We start from the raw sequence: 16,899 nt of genomic DNA on the forward strand, positions 1-16,899 counted from the left end.
AATACAGCACTAATATATACTTTGTAACTTTGAAATACATTTTGCCTTAATAATTATCTTGTTGCCAATTATGTGATTCCCAGATAATAATTTGATAGGAATTAAAAGGATAAAGCAACAACTGTTGTTTCACAAGAAATCTGCCTAAAACCTGAAAATGTCACTTTTTTTGTTTAAAACGGCATCTTATGCCGCCAGAATAAAAAAAAAAGTTATATTCACATATAAAGGTTCCTACGTCCTCATCTCCCGTCCTCCCTTTCCCTCCTCACAGGTCCAGTCGATTGAGTCAAAGCTGGACTCCCTGCTCGACATCTATCGACAGGTTTTGCGCAAAGGATCGTCTTCAGCCCTCACACTCTCCTCTCTGCCCCTGTTCGAGTTGGAGCAAACCTCGGACTACCACTCTTCCGTCTTCGGCAAAGACCTGTCCAGCTCCACTCAGGCCAGCAGCAGCGGAGCGCTCCCCCCTGGTAGCAACTCCCACCTCTCCCAGGGAGGTCTCCATCTCATCCTGGCACCACCCAACGAACTCAATGCCTCCTCATCCACCGGCCTCGCATCCTCCTCTTTCAGCCCGTCACCGCTGCCTCAACATCATCATCATCACCACCATCGCCATCCTCATCATCTCCACCATTATCATACCCAGGTTCAGGCCACCACGCCTGAAAGTGGCACTGATGAGGCTGTGGGGACCTCTTCACCCATCCTCACCCCAAATCGTTTTGGCAGTGGAGGAGTTGGAGATGGAGGGTTTCCTCTTCTGGCGAGGCTTCCACCACCACCCCCTCCCAGCCGAAGTGGGGGCCCGAGCAACTTGCCACGTACAACCTCCACAGAGGTGTCCCCTGACATGGAGGACATTTGTAGAAGAATGCAGATGGAGGACAGCAGTTTTGGGAAGGACCTTGGGTTGGGGCCTGGCAGACTGGACCAGAAGCTGCAGAGCAGCACCAACAGCAATTGCAGGCTTAATACTAATGAGGAAGGCTCCTGGAGGAGACATATGAGCCTAGAGCTGCAGCCCCTGGTGCAACCAGCCCTAGACTGCTGCTCTGGCCCCAGCCAAATGGACTGCGGGTTGGGCAAGTCCTTGTCAGTGCAGGACCTGATGCAGGCAGCTCCAGTGACTGTCCAGGACGCCCACCACACCCACAGCCTCTCATCTCCAAGCCCCAGTACAAGCAGTGACTCCCCCATTGGCTTCCGCAGCTCTAGCCAAGACCCTGGAGGAGGTGGTGATATAAGAAGGAGTGGTGGAGGTGGATGGGGTGAGGAGGACCTCTTTATCAGCGACAGGGACCTAGAGGCGCCGGGATTTGACTTCCTCTCCCTGGGGACTGCTGAGGCCCACACCTACTCATCGGAGCTTCTGAAGACTGATAGCAGAGCTGGGTCAGGGTCCCAAGGGTCTAACCGTAGCCTGGCCAGCGGTCACACATCCTCGCCCTCTGCTGGCAAGACCGATTTGCTGAACATGCCGCACGTGCGGCTAAAATAAACTTGCCTACATGTTCAGAAGGCACACAAATCTCACCTCACAGAGACAATTTTTGTCCTTTTTGGAGGGGAGTGGGAGGGTGGGATTATAACAGTGTGAACTTTTTTGTTTATTTTCATGTCCATCTATTTGATAAGAATAACAGTATTTTCATACAGGCTAATATGGCATATGATTGCATGAGTTACTGTTAGTTTTAAAGTGTGATTTACAAACATGAGATAAAAGATGAGGACTTGTATAATGGGAACACAGACCCCCAACAACCTGAGACTTTGCTATAAAATGAAGCCAACTAAACTTCCTGAAAGATGGTTGTTTTATATGTGACTTTGAGACAGAGCATGTACGTTGCATGTTTTTATTTAAAGGTACTGAGATTAGCAAGTTTACAGTTTATGCTTAAAGTAGGAAGGCATGGACATCAAACACTTGTGGAAAATCACTTTGAGAACACGACTGACATTTTTTGTAATTAATGGAAAAAATGGGACTTAATTCTTAAACGTGACCCTACAACACCCACCTCCTGCCTCTCCAATCACATGACAGCCATATATATCATTGCCAAACTTTACATTCTCGGTTATTATCACGATTTTATTTCCATAATATTCTGTCTATTTTAGAAAACAAGGAGTTTTTATCCTATGAATTAAATCCTATGAATTACGATCCTCAACCAATGACTTTGGTTGTCCACAATCTTTTCAAAAATACCACACACAAGGTCACAGTGCACATGCAAGTTTGGCTTGTGTACTACAGCTCTTGTAATTTTGCTGACTATTTCTGAATACGGACAATAAATATTCTTTCTTAGTTTCAGGTTGGCAATAATGTTTGGACAGCTAGCAGAATCCTGAAATTTGCTTGAGTTGTGTAATTTGTCAGAGTGAACATCAGGTCATTTTTGTCAGTAAAATGATCCTTGTGTGGTTATGTGGTTTTAAGTTAATGTTACAGAAATTGCTTTAAACAAGCCAGTTTAAATAGTCTGTAAATCTAATTTGCATCATACATTAGACAAAATATATACACATTTTTGATAAGGGACAGAACCTTAAAAATGAATTCTAGTTATCTACTTATTTTGAAACTCTTTGACAACCACAACTTGTTACTGAGGAGTACAGCAGGAAAGACCAGACAGAAAAGAGAAATGTCAGTGTTGCTGTAAATGCCAAATATTTGGATGCTTGGGTGTTACTTCTGCTAACAGTGTGCTGTAGTATGAAGTGTCCCATGTTTAAAACACATACTTGTACACATCTACATAAGCACACAGCCAACTGTGACTTTGCATTAGTGCTGGGTGGTACACCGGTTTAAATTCTCCTTACGATATCATATTTTCATATACCGCCACACCGGAGAATAGCCGTGAATGTGATGCTGCTAGCTAGTAGCATAACTGTTTGTTTTTTTGAAGTTTTTTTGGTTATAAAATAAATCCGACGTAGCCACTTCTGTTTCCAGTCGTGCTAAAGACTCACAACAACCGTTAACTCAGCACAAAGCATGCTTTCAGTAGGGCCAGTGAAGCCAAAGGGTCAAACTGTTATCCCGACATTATACCAACCAGTGGTCAGTTTAGTGCTTTATCTATCTTAAAACATTTTGGTTTTTACTATGTTGCAGTTTGCACAATAAGAATAGTTTACGTTCTGCATTCTGATTTCTTCATATATTGTTTAATTGTGTGGGGCCTAGCACATTCTATAATCATTAAAGCCTTCAGTATATACATGACATTAAAATGTTAGTTTTTTTTAAATATTATTTTTACTCATGACTGTAGAATAAGCCTACATAATAAACCTATATAAAGGCCCAGTCACGTCGTGAAACTACCAGAATCTTAAAAAAATACTGTGATACAGATTTTTGGTCAAATCGCCCGGCACTAAGTTGGAATCTTTGGTGCAGTTCAGACAGAAGAAGGGAGCAGTTGTTGCTTATTCTCTGATCAATTATGCACCAGCCAGTTTTCCAGCTGATGACAACCATGAATTGAAACACATCTTGAATGTCATTTCTTGGTTCATAATATCAGTTTGATTTTTTGTCAGAATATAAACAAAGCACTTTGTTTTGGTTCAGAAATAGATTCACTGAAAGAAATGTTCAGAAATCTAAATGTGTATTGCATTTGGCTTTTTGCCACCATGTTTTACATGAAATGAAAATATCTTACTTAAGTCATGGTCAATGTTTGCTTTTTTCTTACAGTGTAATGTGGAATTATTTAGCTTCCTTGAAGTGTACTTGCAGCAGAATGTATTCCTGTTGCATGGGACAGAATTAGGTGAATAATTATAGCACCACAAACGGCAGTTAAATAAAGCATCAAAAAAATGGTGAATAATCAACTTTAGCTAGCAGTACCTCAACAAAGACCCAAATCAAGAACCAGAATATATGTGAAGGAGCCTTGGGGTCAGTTTGCTTTGTGGATTTGCTTAGTGGATTTTACTTTCTTTCAGATATTTACATTTATTTTGCATGAAGAGGTTGTCATATACAAATCTATACTTAAAACAAATGCCATGTCATTAAGACAAATCACAATGTATGGTTCAACTTGATTGCATCAGAAGTAAAAGGACCTCAACATGTGGAGTACATACAATATATTGGTGCCTTGCTTTTGTGGTACATGTTAATCTCCATAGTTACAATTTCCAGAGAATTAGGTTCCTTACGAACGGAAATGATTGTTGCACTGTGTTCATTTTCTCTCTTTGTAAATGTTCTGAGTTAAGGAATTTTAAGTTTTTTGTTTTGTTTTTCCAAGATAATTTTGTTACAGGGCATAAAACACATTAACATTACTGTCTTGTGTCTTTTAATTTATTTAAATTATGTGCACATACTTACACACTAATCTCAGTTAGATTTATGAAGCCTGTAATGTCATGGACATGCAAGTTAACTTTTATTCTCATTCATCAATAAAGGAAATTCTATGAGGAGTTTGTCTTTCGCTTTCTCATCATTCAGTGAAAGAGTGAGATTCTACAGACTTAGCAATGATACCATCAACAAAGACATTCTGTTTAAACATCTTTACTTTTATGAACAAGTGTGCATAAATAACAGTGATTAAAGTGCATGAACTAAACTGCAACAGTTACATTTAACAGAGATACTGCATGGGAGCTTAAGTGGAGCAAAGCACTAGGCATTAAGATTCCAGGCATCAGACTGTCTCTGAAACTGGTTTCTTTAAGTTGCAAACAGGAAACATGCAATTGCAATTTCAGTGTGGTGACGCATTAATCACTAACAGTTCGATAGTTCTTTTTTTTCCTCCTCCTGCTTTTGCGATGCATTGTGATAATAGACCAGATGCTGACTAATGTGTGCGGAAGGTGCCGGGCGCTTGTGTGTCTCCGGCCATGGTGAGCGTGTGGGGCAGCAGCCCAGAACAACGTTCATTTGACCTTCTGTGCCTTCTGTGCAGACTTGGTGATCTTACCGCTGCTGGTGGCTTTCTTTTCCACGCCTTTAATCACTCCCACTGCCACAGTCTGACGCATGTCACGGACGGCAAACCTCCCTGAGAAGGAAAATACACATTTGTTGCCTCGGATTAAAATTAAAGTTCACATTGTCAGCGAGTTTAAGGTGAAGCTTAATGTTTGATTTGAGTGAAACAACAAATTGTAACAGAGTTGCAGTTGACCCCCAAACAGAAAGCCTGCATGCTCGGCGGGTAACTCACCCAGTGGCGGGTACTCAGAGAAGCTCTCCACACACATGGGCTTGCCAGGGATCATGTCCACAATGGCAGCATCTCCAGACTTCAGGGCCTTAGGGTTGTCTTCAAGCTTCTTACCAGACCGACGGTCAATCTTTTCCTTGAGCTCTGCAAATTTGCAAGCGATGTGTGCAGTGTGGCAGTCCAGCACGGGAGCGTAGCCGGCACTGATCTGACCAGGGTGGTTCAGGATAATCACCTGGACAACAGCACAGACTCATTAGTTGATCTTTTTCTGGTCAGTATCATTTGCTAAGCCCCTGTATGCTGACCTGAGAGGTGAAGCTGGCTGCCTCCTGTGGTGGGTCGTTTCTGCTGTCTCCGGCCACGTTGCCACGGCGAATATCCTTGACTGACACATTCTTGACGTTGAAGCCCACATTGTCACCAGGCAGCGCCTCGTCCAGGGCCTCGTGGTGCATTTCCACGGATTTGACCTCAGTGGTCACGTTGACAGGTGCAAAGGTCACGACCATGGCAGGTTTTAGGACTCCTGTCTCTACTCGGCCCACTGGTACGGTCCCAATGCCTGGCAGAGAGGAAGATTAGCAACTTGGTAAATATGAATAAGACGGTGCTCCGAAAAAAAAGGACATGAGTGGACATAAAGAGACAGAGGGAATTATTTCCAGAGCTAATTTAGTTCTGCTGTTTTTGTCACAGAGTGCTCTAATTCCCAAAATACATTCAAAATATAATCTGGTACTCCTGACATTTTAGAATAAGAGCACTTACATCTGTCAAGTTCAATCTACCAACAGCTAATAGCACAGCTATCACCTTTATAGACACCCACACCATTACCTCCCTCACCTCCAATTTTATAGACGTCCTGCAGGGGCAGGCGGAGGGGTTTGTTAGTGGGGCGCGTGGGAGGCTGGATGGCATCCAGAGCTTCCAGCAGTGTGGTGCCTGAGGCATTGCCTTCTTTACGGTTGATCTTCCAGCCCTTAAACCAGGTCATCTGTTGAGAGACAGGAAGAGAAGAGATTGACTGTGACTGTACAACAGTGTACAACCACACACTTTAGATGTTTTTTTGGTGCAAAAGTGGTGTGTCTCCATGTGTATTTTAGCTTTACAATATGTAGGAACCTTTTTTCCTGTTAATTAAGGTGCTCTCGGACAGTGAGCAGCAGCCGCCCAGCAACATAAATGTTCTGTTTTCTGAACTGCTACTACGCCACTGCAGCTCCCGGCTACCTCGGATCAACCACAGGCTGATGCTTTTCACCTTGCTTGAGCTCATCACCCAGCGACAGTAAATAGAGTGGGCTTAAAATGGTGGATAATCAAAAGCTGATGTTGCTGCTCTCTGTCTCTTCTCTTCTGGTGAACTCAGATACCAGGAAAAGTCAGGTCCTTTTTTCATTTCCTTTGCTTTAGTTTGTGCGGTTGCCAGGGTTACACAGCAAGCTGTGATAGCAAGTTGAAAAAGCCATCATGAACTCAGCATCAAAGAGCTGTGCACGGTCACAAGAGTGACATGGCTGCCACTGTGTTTGCTCTGAAGAAGACAGAGCAGAAACCGCCCGCTGTCTAAAAGCACCTTTAGACCTTTTAGAGTACAAAAGCAGAGAGAGACAATGGAGTTGCACCATGTTAAGCTTAAAATTTATGTGAGGACATACCAATCTAATTCCTTCTCTGTAAAACGCTGTCAGCATACCACTCTACTTTTGGGTCTTAGTAGACTCACGTTGGGGCTGGGTTCCAGCATGTTGTCTCCGTTCCAGCCGGAGGATGGGCACAAAGGCCACCGTGCGGGGTTGTAGCCAATCTTCTTGATATAAGTACTGACTTCCTTCACAATCTCCTCGTAGCGCTTCTGACTGTAGTTGGGCTCAGTGGAATCCATCTTGTTGATGCCCACAATGAGTTGCTTTACTCCCAGGGTGTAGGCAAGGAGTGCGTGTTCACGAGTCTGCCCGTTCTTTGAGATACCAGCTTCAAACTCACCAACGCCTGCAGCCACGATCAGCACGGCACAGTCGGCCTGAATGGGGTGAGGAGAGGGAGATATTAAGGCTTTCGACCAACTTTAGATTAATTTCACAACTTTTTGAACTCATGTTGTCTGCTAAAACAACTAGTTTCAGTAAAGCAAACGCAATCCTTGCCAAGTATGCTGTGGCATCTTTACTTTCTCATTTCCTGCTCCCCCAAAACTGTTTTATGCTTTCTTTCCGAAATAATTAGCTCTCCCGTCCCTTCTTATGTATTTTTAACTGTTCTCCTCCTCCCCTGTTTTTCTCTCTTGGTCATGCATTTTCTCATTGTGTACTCTTCTTTCCACTCTCCCTCTACCTGAGAAGTCCCAGTGATCATGTTCTTGATGAAGTCCCTGTGTCCTGGAGCATCAATGATGGTGACGTAGTACTTGCTGGTCTCAAACTTCCAAAGAGAGATGTCAATGGTGATGCCACGCTCACGCTCTGCCTTCAGCTTGTCCAGAACCCATGCGTATTTGAAGGAACCCTTTCCCATCTAGGGCACAATAAAGACATGTAAATTTAGCTGAACAAACTTTTATCTTTGATAAATGCTTTTGTCCAAAGCGTCAGATAGTTAAATACCTGTAAAACAGAACAGGATACAGTAGTACGAGAACACCTGTTCAGGAAACTGCAGTTACACAGTAGGAAAGCAAAGACCACATTTTGTATTGACTGTAAGCGAACAATATGAGTCTTACCTCTGCAGCTTCCTTTTCAAACTTCTCAATTGTTCTCTTGTCAATGCCCCCACACTTGTAGATGAGGTGGCCGGTGGTGGTGGACTTGCCTGAGTCGACATGTCCTATTACCACAATGTTTATGTGGAGCTTTTCTTTCCCCATACCGGCTCACCCTGGAAAATAATATAAGTAAGTACAGTACAAGTAATTTTAAACTTCAATTGTACACACTGACACACTGCGGCTAATCAACCTATGCCGAGCAGTTATTCGTTGCTCAAAAGCTTAAGTTCAGTCAGTCAAACTCTTCACTGCTGATCATGTTCAACCTCTGTTAGGTGCAGCAGGTATGTGTCACTGCAGTAAGCTTCAAACTAAAATGTAAGGAAAATAAAATTGTCTCTGATCAGATGAATGCGTCAATGTTCATTTATTTTTCTTTTGTAACATTACTGTTCCACATGTGAATGTACAATGAGAGTATTTTTCCAAGTATCATTATCCCTTAAAATGATGCACCAGAATTGTGTGCAATTAAGGGAATAATGTTCCAAATGTGGCTGACAATAACTTTATAGCCTCTGCTTGACTTGCAAACAGATAACATCAGTTAGCTACTTATAGGACTCTACTAACTTCAGTTACAGCCACGTTAATACAATATTGCCAGCACTTTGTCATATCAAACTGGGTTACCCTTCCGAGTCCGCACAAACTTTAGGTTTATAGGTTTCAACTATAATGCTGCCGTAACAGATACATTACCTTCTGATACTAAAGCTCAGACAACAGGAAAACTAGAGTTCAAATAATAATATGGATATTAAGGTTTAAGTGACATACCATTAGATATTGGGGCTTTACCTGAACCTTTTATTTGTGTAATGTTATCATGAGCAAATCATTGACATTTACCAAAATGGGCACATGGAATAATGACTCCCTCCTTTTCATCATTTCATTTTAATGAAAATATATATATTCGAAATTAAAATTCAACACAGAGACATATCACATCATTATATATCGGATCTATCAATCCCATTACCATCTGATGTTAACTAGTGAAATCAATCAGTGAGTTTGCTAATTAATTAAAGCTAGATACATCGGTTGATTGTTGCGCCACTTTGCCACAGTGTCACGCGCCCTTGGCACGTACACGAGCACGATTTAAAACTGCGCTGGCTAAACTTTATCTGACTGGGTCTTCATCACAGTACTTGTTATCGAAACATATTTTGGTACAGAGGTAAACGTGATTTAATTTGTTTTTATCTCTGACTGTTAATTGCTCTGTTCATATATATTGTATATATATATATATATATATATATATATATATATATATATATATATATAATAATAATAATAATAATAATAATAATAATAATACACCACAAGACTGTCCCCAACTCACTTAAATGTCCTTTAGTTGATCTCAATCTCCTGATAAGTTTGCGTGTATAGTAAAAGGAAAAGATATTGATGCATTGAGGCACAATGAAGAAGCAGCGTTGACCACTGAGAGTTTTGTCTGCACGTCTCGTCATCCACAGACGGCTACGCAGCTCTGTTTGTTTTTCTGTGGCGGCTGATGATTGACAGAGAATATTTCCGCGTGAGTGTACACTGGAATATGTATCCGCTGAAACTGCGCCATACAGGCCTGTAGCCAGCAAACAGCCCCCCCCCCCCCCCTCGCCCCCGCGCGCTCGCCTTAATCAAATTACTATGACATCAAAGACACACAATCAACTAAGGCTAATAATTTCTCATTTTAGTGTCTAATAAATGTACATAACAGTTATTACAAACATCCCTAATATCAGCAGCCCTTTGCAACAGCCTGTTCGTGGACACTGAAAAACAGCATGTTAACTGTTGTGTTAACATTGGAAAAGTTTCTTATACCTTCCTACCTTTGTTTCAGTGGTGCGTTCAATGGTTCACTGCAATGACACCGGAGATGCTGGACTGACACAGACTTAGCCAATGTACCATATGTCAGCTGGCGTAGAAAGCGTCATTTACTGAAATTACGAAGTGTGGCCACTAGATGGAGTGCTGCTATAACAGAAATGAACCAGCAGTGAACAAAAACAGAAGTCTATTTTTTGTTTACAGCGATTTCATTTTTTTTTTAAATTCCTACTACATAAAGAATACTGTAGGCACATATCTTATTCGACACATTATTTCACACATGCATCATACATTTCCCACTTATCTTTTATGCTGTGAATTGCAACCGAACGAAAACATAAAAAAACACAACATAGAATAATCATTCAATTGTAATTAAAAAGAAATCCCCAAAAACATTATTTACAGAGAACAAAGCACTCGGTAATGGAGCTATAATAAGCATTAAAGAGAAGTGATGTTCAACACCGTGAGGACAATGGCGATAACATACATATCATACAAGATATTTATAGTGAGCCACAATGAAAGTCACACAGTAACCGACAAGTTCCAGAAGATGGCAGCAATGAAACATAACGGCTGACGTTAAATACCAACGAAGAAGATGTACCAAGCTAGTGATATTTGCGTGGCAACATCACAGGAATTGGTAGAAGACAGACTGGAATAGCAAAAGGTATAAGTTGCGCTGTTTCCTTGGTATGTTTGGGTTTCTTAGTGGTTATTGGTCGCACCCTGGATTTAAGGAAGCAGTCTCATAATGTAAATGTAGCGGCTTGAGTCCAGCTGCGCGCTGCTAGTATGTGTTAGCTTGGATGTGCTGTGCGAGGCCGCTGCTGCGCTAAACCAGTATGGACGTATACACGAGAATGAACCAGCCCAGTATGGACGTGTACACCAGCTCCGTATGGATGTGTAAACTAGCCCCTTATGGATGTATAAACTAGGGATGTATTAGCTACATAATACATGTGCTGTTGATAATTTTAAATACTATTCTTATGCCATTTACACTCAAATAAAAACCTCTAAAATAACTATTAAAGCTCAACTGTAATGAGACTCTCCATCATAAATACATATTGGGGAAAGCAGCTCTTACTATTTATCTTCTTTTTTTACCAGAGACTGGATCTGTTTAGGCGACAACAGTAAAAACTAACACAAAAAATGCAATAAAGTGAAACTCCAGGTACTTATTACAAATTATGCCAAAGAAAAAATGTGCGGTCCTTGAAGGGAGAGTTTCGAGGTTCATTTATTGTCATTGTTCAACACATTGTTGCAACAAAATACAGTCCCTTTTTCTTTTCTTTTTTTTTTTAACGATGAAGCATGTTGGATGAGTTGATTGTGAAAGCCTGAGGAGAAGCTGCTCTGTAGTTTGGTACTATGGCAGATACCGCCACTACCCATCCTCTCCTGGTGCATCAGGATCTCCCATTGCTTTTGCGTGTGTTTTGTACGTGCTAATGGCATCTAAAGAGGAACCCAGGTTAGATCATTGACACAAATACAGAAGATTTGTTTTAGTTGCAAACAGTTTTCCAACGCTGTACTGAAGTTGTTAGAGTAAGATCTCTCTTTGTATCTTAAGACACGCAAAGTGTACAATCTCTTGATCTGGGGTGGCTTTGGCTCATGGGTAGAGTGGTCGTCCTGTAACTGCGGCCGGTTCGATCCCTGGTCCCACCCGCCCCTAAATATGCCATCTATATATGACATAACCTCTTTTGTGTCATATCGAAGGGAGATGGAAAGTTTAGTGGTGGCATGGTGCATGTCAGGGGAATGCAAACAAGTCAGAGAGTAGAGATAAAACATTTCTGTCAGAGGATGGCGCTTGAGGAAAATTCATAGATAATCATTATTGAGAGGATTCATCTACTGAAGAGTTATTCACTTTTTTCTTTACCCACCAATTAGGTTTAAAGATATATTTCTCTGGAATAAAGTGCTAAATGGACATTTTATGCAGCCACCCTTAGGCCCTGCCTGATGAAACGAACTATTGCAATATTTCCTTTATAGTTATGTGTCTAATTTTAGTTTAGTTTATTCTGTGGACTAGAGCTGTGGTGATTTGTCAAGATTACAAAAATACTCATGTTGATTTTCGTAACGTGCATCAGCGTTAGTAGTGGTCTCTCCAGTTCAGGGCCATGAAATGCAATGATTCAATTAATCTGTGTCCTTTTAAATTTGATGGTCAGTATTTTTGTATTTGTTTTTAAAATGAAGGAATAAAATATTGAAACATTATTCAAACAAGTTTGGGTATTTATTTTGTGGAATTAAAAAAAATATATCTTTAGAATAATTATTTATGAGTATCTATGAATTAGATGAATCAACTAATTAAAAAGAGAATTGTTTGATTTGGACCAGATTCATTATTTAAGACTGGACCTCTATAATTCTACATAAAAACATATCATATTAATGTTTTTCCTACAGAGTTGCATATGAGTTATTATGTTTTTCATGCACCATGTGGTTGGACAGAGATGAGTTTTTAAGGGAATAGTCAATGCCTGGAGTCTGACATAAAAGTATACTACTTACCCATTTGGTTGTCTGGGGAGGCCGTTTAAGGAATCTTAAGTGGCTCCTCTGAGCAACTCAATTCAGCAAATCATAGTTCTTACATTCCTTTCTGTTCTCTGAAGCCACTATCATAAACAGGTGTTTATATAATATATAAGTTAAGTACACATTTTATAGGATTTAGATTGCTTGTATGCAAGGAGTGAAAAAAGGTAGATAAACTGAAATAATTAATAGTATTGTGCCTGCCCCAAAATACCAGATGGATTCTGTAAACAAACTGTTATAACTACATACCTGATACCCAAAACACAACGACCCCACTGGATGGTATGCTTTCCTTCATCTCTGAGTGGTTTTCTCTCCATACAGCTATTGCCTTAATTGTTCTGGTCCTCCACTGCTATACAACATAGAAACATAAAAACAATGTGAAAGCTACTTTCAATATAAATATTGCTGTATTGTGGGGATTCGGCCTTTTCAATATTGCATACCATCTTTTTGCACATAATTCAATTTTGCCTAAACTTTCACAAAAGCAATCAGTTGATAATTACTAATGATTGATTCATGTAATGTAACAACCTAAGATTTAGTGTCAATCTCTCCCTTCCCTGCAACACTCTTCCGCCTACTTTCGGAAAGAAATACCGATATAATGACAGGCCGACAATCACAAATCCTATTTAAAATGGCTGAAGGAGGGGAGGAGCTGAGCTGATTCATAGTAATGTATCGGTTCATGTTTTTGCAGCTAAAACGACAGCCAGATGATCCCCTGCCGCTCAACGCCATTTTTACCGACAAACTAAATGGGCCAAACTCGCGGGGTCAGCAATGTGAAGAGCGCACTGGTAGTTTTACGGCCAACTTCTCTTCTCTTCATCCCTGCTCTGACCAGTTTCTTTCTCTTTTTTTATGATTTTAGAACTGGAACGTGCCGACGGGAGGAAAAAGCATTTGGAGGACATTCACTTTCACCAATAAGCCAGTGAAATGAGTTCTTCAGATGTGGTGAGCTCAAATAGAAATGATCCAATATGTTGTCATGACCACATGACATCTACCATCACGCCGCTGCACCGATATGGCTAAAGCGCCAATTAAATCAGCTTAAACAGTCATTTCATACTTACCACTCTGCTGCTCTCAGTTTCTTTATTTAACAGACACGGTTTCCATGTAATATTTACATTATTCCATTCTTTCTGTCAACAAAACTAAACATTTCCTACTGTTTCAGTGGTGTAGCTTCACAATGAAAACAAATTAGTAACTTATATTACTTCTTAAGCCCCGCCTTCAGCAGAAAACTGCCAGTCAAAACAATTCAAACAAGGTTTAAACAAATAATCAGTGGAAAAAGCAAAGATACACACCATAGCAGTGGTATTGCATTACTTTATTGTTTTCCAGCCAACATAACATAGAAAGTCCAAGAAGGAACGTGAGCACAACAAACATGTCAGAGAAGAGCAACAACCACCATTCATCAATGTTGAGCATTGCAAGTAAGATGCGACAAGAGGGTCAGCTAAAACAAAAGCATACAGATTTAAAAAGTATTTTTACTAAATGGATTTCTATCATAATAAATAATGAAATGGCATTTAAAAGAAAGATTAAGCACCGTTACATCTGTCTTGGCAAGAACCACCAGATCCCTCTCTGAACACCTGCCTCGCCTCCTCTGCTGTCTAATTCAGGACATGAAACATGGTTTGGCACTCTGTAGTCTTTTAATAAAGGCACAGTTCTCTCTCCAATCAGTGAACTATGGTATTTATCTGACAATTTACAATATATTGTTTATGTGACTTCCATATAGTACGGAGCATTTTATCAAGTCCTCCCCACTGACCTTTATTTCTCCCTCTTTTCTCAGTTGAAACAGGCGGACACAGACAGCAGCAGACTCCATCAGTGTCAGAAGTGTGGGAAATCTTTCAGTCGGTTTTGCAGTTTAAGGAAACATGAACTCACTCACACTGCGGAGAAAGTGTACGTGTGTGAACAATGCGGCAGCAGTTTCAGCCGACTTGATGCCTACAATATACACTTGCAGACCCACACTGAAGAAAATACATACTGCTGTGAACAATGTGAGAGGCATTTCAGCGATCATAGTTCATATAGGAAACATCTGCGCGACCACACTGGACCGTACCAGTGTGACCAATGTGAAAAGACTTTCAGTTACTTCAGTATTTACAAGATACACATGCGTGTCCACACTAAAGAAAAGCCATACTGCTGTGACCAGTGTCCGAAAAGTTTTAGTTTTTTAAGTTCATACAAGCGACACCAGCTAAGCCACAGCGGAGAGAAGCCGTACCAGTGTGACTTTTGTGGAAAGAGTTTTACGCAGTCAGGGCATTTCAGTCTGCATCTGCGTAACCACACTGGAGAGAAACCGTACGAGTGTGGCCAATGTGACAAGAGTTTCAGTGACGTAAGTAGTTACAAGATACACCTGCGTGTTCACTCAGGAGAGAAACCATACTGCTGTAACCAGTGTGGGAGGAGCTTCTCTCAGTTGGGTAATTACAAATCACATTTGCGTATCCACACCGGAGAAAAACCTTTCAGCTGTGAACTGTGTAAGAAAAGCTTCTCCATTTCAAAAACGTATAAACAACATGTACGTACGCACACTGGAGAGAAGCCGTACCAGTGTAAAGAATGTGGGAAAGGTTTTGGTCGTCTAAGTAACTACATGCGTCACCTCCGTATCCACACTGGAGAGCAACCATACAGCTGTGACCAATGTGGGAAATCTTTCAATAGTTCATACAGTTACAGCCGACACCTGCGTGTGCACACTGGAGAGAAACCATACTGGTGTTCACAGTGCAAGAGACTATTTACTCGATCCCAATCCTTGAAGAAACACCGCTGCATTGCAATAGATGAAGACCTTATAGATGAGAGTTCAACTGTGTGTAACCAAGAAGCACAACTGAGTTGCTCACCAACAGAACCAACAAACGACAAGCAACAAGAAACTAAATAAACGGCAGTTTGTTCATGGTAATTAGTGGACATGTCGCAAGTGCAACAGTGTGGCTTTGTTTGTGGTCGTAATAGTTTTTAGACAACAGTTGAGCTTTATTGCACAGAGGAATAAGATATTAGACTTTGGACACACACAATTCTTGTTAGTTGGATACATTAATTGTTGGTTTTGGTCTTTTCAAGGGATTTTAAAGTAATATACAAATTTAGCACCAGACTTGAACCTCTTTCGTTGTATCCTTTTACAATGACAATAAACATCCATATGCTACTCTGCTACTCTTAAGGAGCAGGGGGAAAAAGAGCTTTGAAATAATAAAAAAAAAGTGGTCTTTTAAGAAGCCTAAAAAAATATTACTATCAAAGACATAGTGACAGACACTGTTATAAAGTGAGTTGAATCATGTTATCTTGTTAGATATTTGTGAAAAGCTGTTTTTGTTTTTTTACCATTAACTGATTTTAAGTTCACCACTAGCTTTCTAATTGTCATATCACACAGCTCATGTTAACATGTGTTAGCAGAATGTGACACTAATATTGATAACTCAGAGACTGATTACTTTAGGGAAGATATTAAGGCCAACATTTCATTTGTAGGAATCTGGAAGTCAGGTCACAGAGAGAACCTGACACTCCAGCGTCAGTCATCAATATCCTATTGACTCATTGAAACAACCCTCAGCGTCACCGAGGAACAAAGACCACTGTGATAAGATTCAAGCCGGAGGAGTTTGACTTTGCGTTAATATAAAGTTTATTTTAGATTAAAACAAAGAATGTTAGACGCATGTTATTTAACTTAAATGTGGTAAAGGATATGTATTATTAGTTGAGTTATTGTATAATTCTCAATTATTCTGGTCTCCTGTATTCAAAAGTTATTTTTATATATATATATATATATATATATATATATATATTTTATATACCAAAGAATGGGAAATACTATCAACAAATTAAAGGCGCTATATGTCTTATTGGAGACATATGTCTCACGTTGGCTCCACCTGGTAGTAGTAACACGTATGGCTGATAACTGTCAGACCTCGCTGGGCTGAGGATAACTGTCCATTTAATTGGAGACATCTGAAACAAAATGTGAGACGGTCACAGCTTGAGTGATGGAGCGACACTTGTGCCATTTAAAGTTTGCAAGTGGTCAATAAACTGAAACTCACGTTCCTAACAATTAAAAACAGTTACAGCGTAATGCCTGTTTTGTCTATTGTGTATATTATATCATGTAGTATTTTGTCTGTGATACCATGGAGGATGGAAATTGAAGTCAATAATAAATGGAATATATTAATATTTGTTGGAATAAATGTTTGAATTAATGACCACTAATACATCACATCAACATCTTAGAATTGTTTTCATTGGAAGTCATAAGGTAGCTTGTAAATTCAAGGCTTATTTATCAATGAGGCACTTTCTGCATTTCTTTTGCTGCTAGCA

The 16,899-nt window shown here is 40.3% G+C and overlaps 3 protein-coding genes across 8 annotated transcripts in view; 2 read left to right on the plus strand and 1 right to left on the minus strand.

Moving 5' to 3' along the window:
* The window catches only part of kcnq5b (potassium voltage-gated channel, KQT-like subfamily, member 5b), a 95,028-nt gene extending 92,838 nt beyond the window's left edge, over positions 1-2,190 (plus strand). For all 6 annotated transcript variants that reach the window (XM_034541405.1, XM_034541432.1, XM_034541415.1 and 3 more), the window contains one exon: positions 275-2,190. In XM_034541405.1, the coding sequence (XP_034397296.1) occupies positions 275-1,504 (1,230 nt within the window). In that variant the 3' untranslated portion in view covers positions 1,505-2,190. The remainder of the gene's footprint in view (positions 1-274) is intronic.
* Positions 2,191-4,941: 2,751 nt separating this feature from the next.
* On the minus strand, positions 4,942-9,957 carry LOC117736310 (elongation factor 1-alpha 1-like). The gene is made up of 8 exons (XM_034541563.1): positions 9,867-9,957; positions 7,963-8,117; positions 7,575-7,754; positions 6,967-7,263; positions 6,081-6,231; positions 5,540-5,796; positions 5,232-5,466; positions 4,942-5,066 (listed from the first exon to the last, which is right to left on the minus strand). Exons 2-8 carry the CDS (start codon positions 8,104-8,106, stop codon positions 4,942-4,944), a joined length of 1,389 nt encoding a protein of 462 aa, XP_034397454.1. The 5' UTR covers positions 8,107-8,117; positions 9,867-9,957.
* A 331-nt stretch (positions 9,958-10,288) lies between these two features.
* On the plus strand, positions 10,289-16,293 carry LOC117736377 (zinc finger protein 239-like). The gene is made up of 3 exons (XM_034541682.1): positions 10,289-10,549; positions 13,352-13,437; positions 14,309-16,293. The coding sequence occupies exons 2-3, from the start codon at positions 13,420-13,422 to the stop codon at positions 15,434-15,436; spliced, it is 1,146 nt and encodes a 381-aa protein (XP_034397573.1). The 5' UTR covers positions 10,289-10,549; positions 13,352-13,419; the 3' UTR covers positions 15,437-16,293.
* The last annotated feature ends 606 nt before the right edge of the window (positions 16,294-16,899 follow it).

Source organism: Cyclopterus lumpus, chromosome 1 (genome assembly GCF_009769545.1).
Source record: "Cyclopterus lumpus isolate fCycLum1 chromosome 1, fCycLum1.pri, whole genome shotgun sequence".
Lineage (NCBI taxonomy): Eukaryota > Metazoa > Chordata > Actinopteri > Perciformes > Cyclopteridae > Cyclopterus > Cyclopterus lumpus.

Excerpts from the sequence above, each read along its gene's own strand:
- LOC117736310 (XM_034541563.1), bottom strand. The coding sequence starts at position 8,106 with ATGGGGAAAGAAAAGCTCCACATAAACATTGTGGTAATAGGACATGTC. Across the intron at positions 7,755-7,962 it reads TTGAAAAGGAAGCTGCAGAG|ATGGGAAAGGGTTCCTTCAA; the intron begins GTAAGACTCATA and ends ATTGTGCCCTAG. Across the intron at positions 7,264-7,574 it reads TGATCACTGGGACTTCTCAG|GCCGACTGTGCCGTGCTGAT; the intron begins GTAGAGGGAGAG and ends CACCCCATTCAG.